Source organism: Aptenodytes patagonicus, chromosome Z (assembly GCF_965638725.1).
Source record: "Aptenodytes patagonicus chromosome Z, bAptPat1.pri.cur, whole genome shotgun sequence".
Lineage (NCBI taxonomy): Eukaryota > Metazoa > Chordata > Aves > Sphenisciformes > Spheniscidae > Aptenodytes > Aptenodytes patagonicus.
Window position 1 is genome coordinate 17,139,931 of NC_134982.1, and position 5,013 is coordinate 17,144,943.

At 38.2% G+C, this 5,013-nt stretch overlaps 1 protein-coding gene across 3 annotated transcripts in view; it reads left to right on the forward strand.

Annotated features, from left to right (window-relative positions):
• GHR (growth hormone receptor) overlaps nucleotides 1-3,534 on the forward strand; it is a 130,830-nt gene extending 127,296 nt beyond the window's left edge. For all 3 annotated transcript variants that reach the window (XM_076363064.1, XM_076363062.1, XM_076363063.1), the window contains exons 9-10: nucleotides 385-454; nucleotides 715-3,534. In XM_076363064.1, coding sequence (XP_076219179.1) covers nucleotides 385-454; nucleotides 715-1,677 — 1,033 coding nt within the window. In that variant the 3' untranslated portion in view covers nucleotides 1,678-3,534. The remainder of the gene's footprint in view (nucleotides 1-384; nucleotides 455-714) is intronic.
• The last annotated feature ends 1,479 nt before the right edge of the window (nucleotides 3,535-5,013 follow it).

Consider the following 5,013-nt stretch of genomic DNA (forward strand, 5'->3'; position numbering starts at 1 on the left):
GTCCCTGAAAAAAAAATTTGGGGAAAGTCACTCTGCACTGAGGCTTGTATCAGGTTTCTTTGAAAATTATGTAAAAAGGGAAACTATTGACAGAGCTCTAGGAATTTACTCTCTCTCTATAGAGCATTACATTATCAAAGACTAGACTCCAAAATGGATTCCCACATAAATGTATGTGATTTCAAAAAGGAAGGCTGCAGGAAACTTCTTTTTTTATTTGCAGTGAGAGAAAACAATAATTCTTTTCCTTAGGACTATTTGAAATTTAATCCTCAAACAGTTCAGTTCTGAAGTAATTAAGTATAAACGCAATGTAAAGCTCTTCTTTCTAACTTCCTCAAAAAGGACCACTGTCAATTAAAAGCCATCATTTATTTCTTCCAGGTTAAAAATGCTGATTTTTCCTCCTGTGCCAGTTCCAAAGATTAAAGGGATTGACCCAGATCTCTTGAAGGTAATATTGTGCTCTAAAATCTACAGTGGGAATCTTTGTAGTAATAGCAGGTGACAATTGTTGTCCCAGGCAGAAAAAAATTGTAGGAAAAGATTATGACATGGGGGGATTTGCCACAGAATTAGTTTTCATAAAATAATGAAAAAAAACCTTGCAATTACTACATCAGCTACAGTTACCTTTCCTTAAGTTAACATCATAAAAAGCACAAGCATATTTATTATTCCCTTCATAACATTCATTTTTTTCTTCCTTTATAGAAAGGGAAGCTAGATGAAGTGAACTCCATCTTAGCCAGCCATGACAACTACAAGACACAGCTGTACAATGATGACTTGTGGGTTGAGTTTATTGAGTTGGACATAGAAGACCCTGATGAAAAGAACAGAGTCTCGGATACTGACAGGCTCCTGAGTGAAGATCATCTGAAATCACATGGTTGCTTGGGAGCGAAGGACGATGATTCTGGACGGGCCAGTTGTTGTGAACCAGATATTCCAGAGACAGACTTCAGTGCAAGCGACACATGTGATGCCATCTTTGATATTGATCAGTTCAAAAAGGTAACTGAAAAAGAAGAAGATCTCTTGTGCCTTGATAGAAAAGATAATGATGAGTCATTTCCAAGCCTTGCCGACACAGACACCCAACAGCCACATATGAATACTCAGTCCGAAAATAGCCAGCTGTGGCCACCTTTTGCAGACAGCATTGACTCAGCGAGCCCATCGGTCCATACCCAGCTAAGTAACCAGAATTCATTGACAAATACTGACTTTTACACGCAAGTGAGTGATATTACTCCAGCAGGCAGCGTTGTACTTTCACCAGGGCAGAAATCCAAGGTGGGGAGAGCACAGTGTGAAGGCTGCACAGAACAAAACTTCACCATGGACAACGCCTACTTCTGTGAGGCAGATGTGAAAAAATGTATTGCTGTGACTTCCCACGAAGAGGACGAGCCGCATGTTCAGGAGCAAAGCTGTAACGAGGACGCTTACTTCACCACAGAGAGCCTTACCACTACCGGTGTCAATCTTGGAGCTTCAGCAGCAGAAACCCCAAGTTCAGAGATGCCTGTTCCAGACTATACGTCTATTCATATCGTTCACTCTCCACAAGGCCTTGTGCTCAATGCAACTGCACTGCCTGTGCCAGACAAGGAATTCAACATGTCTTGTGGCTATGTGAGCACAGACCAGCTGAACAAAATCATGCCGTAGCTCTTCTTTGACTAGGTGTGTGCAGTATTTCACAGCAGAGAGTCAGCTCGGGCTTGTACGCTGAAACCAAAATGAAGTCTAAAAGTGTGTCGTGGTTCTTATAATTTTATCTGAAATGTTGCAACATAAAATATTCATCAAAATATTCCTATTGTGTTCTGTAAATATTATCTATGAATTTGTCTTGAGAATGTTTTACTAGCAGTGACTGTCTTGTTCTTGTGGGTGTTGATTTTTGTGATACTAAACATTGAAGTTACTATGTTTAATGTACAGTAAATCATGCATTTTGATAAAGCTAAAAATCAGGTGGTTTAAAGTCTAAGAATTTAGTAAAAACCATGCTGTTGGCAGAGATCTTTATATCAATAATTGGGAACTGAACATATAGGTGAAAAAACAAAAGTAGCTTGAATAAATAACACATCTATTTTGATTTATATAAATTGATAAGATATATTTTAATATTTTAGTCATAAAAACATAAACATTTTCTATTACGCTACACACTGTAGTTCAATTATGATGACCCACCTAAGGAATGTAATTGCTGCAATCTTAAAAAAGCTTTCTGTTTTATAAAAGTTTTGTTCGCAGCAAAAAGAAAAAATAGATTTTTACAGAGCCATTTTATACCTCCAAAGAAACCTGTAGAGAAATTTTGAAATATTGTAGAAACTTAAAGTAACTGATTCTATTAATTTCTTATGGTAACTAATATAGAAATATACATTCAATTTAAAGTTTTGTAGAAAACCTTAAAACAGACAAAATATTTGGGCAAATTGTTATGTTCTTCGTCAGATTCTGCTTAATGCTAATAATATACTTTTTTAAGCAAAATTTTTTTGACCACAGAGTTCTATTAAACAGTGTGCAACTATACTTTCACTGAAAATTTTTGAGAACACATGAATAAGATCTGGTGACTTAGCAGCATAATCTCTTCACATTTGACCAACTTCTGAAGCCCTCCTACAGCCAAAAGAATCACTACATTTATTAGTTTGCGCCACACAAAGTCTTGATCAAAAAAATAAAATAAGGACTTCAGGAGTTAGCCAGCAGTTCATTTTTAAATGCTATAACAGGATTAAAAGACTTCAGTGGAACACGGGAATTGAATACAGTATTGTTCAAAAGTGTTTTTCGTTTTTGCAGCCTAACAGCATCTCCTCTGACCACGTTAGGCAGACTTTCAGAAGGAAAGAAGAGAAAACTGAAACTCAGTGGGAAAGCTCTTTTTTTTCTTAGGTATATTAAGAACTTGAGAGCGTTTTGCAATGAACTATTATTGCTTCAGAAGTTACCTTCTTAGCCGTGGTTTCATCATAGCAGGGTTCTTCTTAGAAAGCAAATAGGGACGTTCATTTCCTTTCTCTGACCTGAACTGAAGTGTATGAAATGCAGCGAATGCAAGTCTTGCTCATGATGTCTCCCACTGAACTCACTGATGCTCTCTTTGTGACCAAGGGCTACAGGACTGGGCCCAACTATTGGGTGGGATTTTTAAGTTTAGCACGTACTTTATGGTAAATGTGCATTAGATATTCTGCTAATTTGCTGCTATATTTTTCTAACAGCTACGTTATTTAGTTTCATATAAAATTTCATAGATGATAGACACTAATGCAAGTAATGCCTATGTGTGTGTTTGGAAGAAGTTTCTTACTCTGTTTCTATTGCCAAAAATAGTTAAATACCTCAATCAAACTCAGAATGTCATTTTGGTACTTTACTGGTCACACAAGCCATTATATGCCGGTCAGAAGATGTGTCTTTCAGTTTCTATTTAACTTTCCTTATGTCAGTGTTCTGTTTGTTTTTCTCAAAGTTTAATAAATGTATTGTCTTTGATCTGTCCTGACACAATGTGTTTTATTGCAGATAATTTTTTTTTTTAATGGAAAATAGAGATTTTGTTAGGAGAAATCAAGTATTTCTCATGGAATAAAGTAGAATGCAGCTTTCCTTAGAATAGAAGCAATGCCTAATGAGAACAGTGTTTTCACTGATTGAGATATATATAGTTAAAAACAGAAGCACGGACCTAAATTTATAGATGGAGGTAGGACATGCTGTACCCAGAACTGGCCAAGACGTGTTACTAATTTAGCAGACCAGTTTACCTTTGGCTGGAACAGCCTGTGGTTGCAAATAAATAAGCTGCACTAGTTCAAGATTGACACCTACAGTTGAATCCACAAATCAGATATTCTGACAAACCTCGGTAGCTACTTGTTGTGATAGGTAAAACCTAACAGTATATGAACTCTGAAATGTCAGAAATGTCAGTCTGTCTCTATGGAAAATGCCCTATCTTGAACGTCTCCCGGTGCGTAACTTAGTAATGTACTACTGCCTCTCTTCTCTCTCTAGAAGTAGGGAGGGAGCTGTTGGAGGAATCCAGCTAGACAAGGGTAAACCCTTTCCTCCCAAGGGAATCACGGTGTGATTCAGTTCCTCTACACAGACATCCGGTGCCATTTAAGCTATGTAATCGGGCTTCCAGGTGCTGGTCCAGAACAGCACACATCTTGTGTAGATTCTGTCTTACCTAAAAGCCTGAATGATGGTAGATGCCCATGTTTTGGCAGTTGAATTGATCCCCAGTGGAAGAAAACAGCTCCAGGAATGTAAACATCTTTGTGTCAGGTAGGTCTAAGTTACCATTATAGTTAATAGTCTAAAGAGCTACTTAGCTGACCAGATATAGGTGTCTGCTTTAGGTGAGCTGATTAGGGCTCTCCACTCTTCAGACTAGAATGGGAGCATGGACATATTGCTCACATTCAGACACCAAATATATTTGTTAATTAAGACGTCTTCATGTGAATTTCACCTTAGCTGAACCGTTGGACAAGGTAAGCCAGAGAGGGGCATTGGTGTTCTCTTATGGTTTATACTGTCTGTAGAAACAACTTTGTCTGTAGAACTCGATGCAAATAAATAATCATGATGAGTAAATATGCTTGCTTATACCTCCTGCTTGAACAACTAAGCTTCAGAAGGCTTATGCCTTTTATAGGGCTCTAAAAATACCTGAGCTCCAGTGGGAGTTGGAGGATTCACAACTGGGCTTTAAGAAACGGCAGTGAAGGCAGTGGTTCACCACTGCCATGTGGGGAACTGCAGCTCCCACTACTTTCACCTGTGCCCGTTCCAGTGCTCTCTGCCAGTGCCCTTCCATGAGCTGATCCAACTTTCTAAGACCTAAGAAAATCTTGAAAGCAAAGTATCAGAAGTTACCCTCTGTTGATCAATGAGTTAAACTGATTGAGCAAAGTCCCGGATGAGCACCAGGGAGGAAAGGCAAGACCACATGGCCAAGAGCAA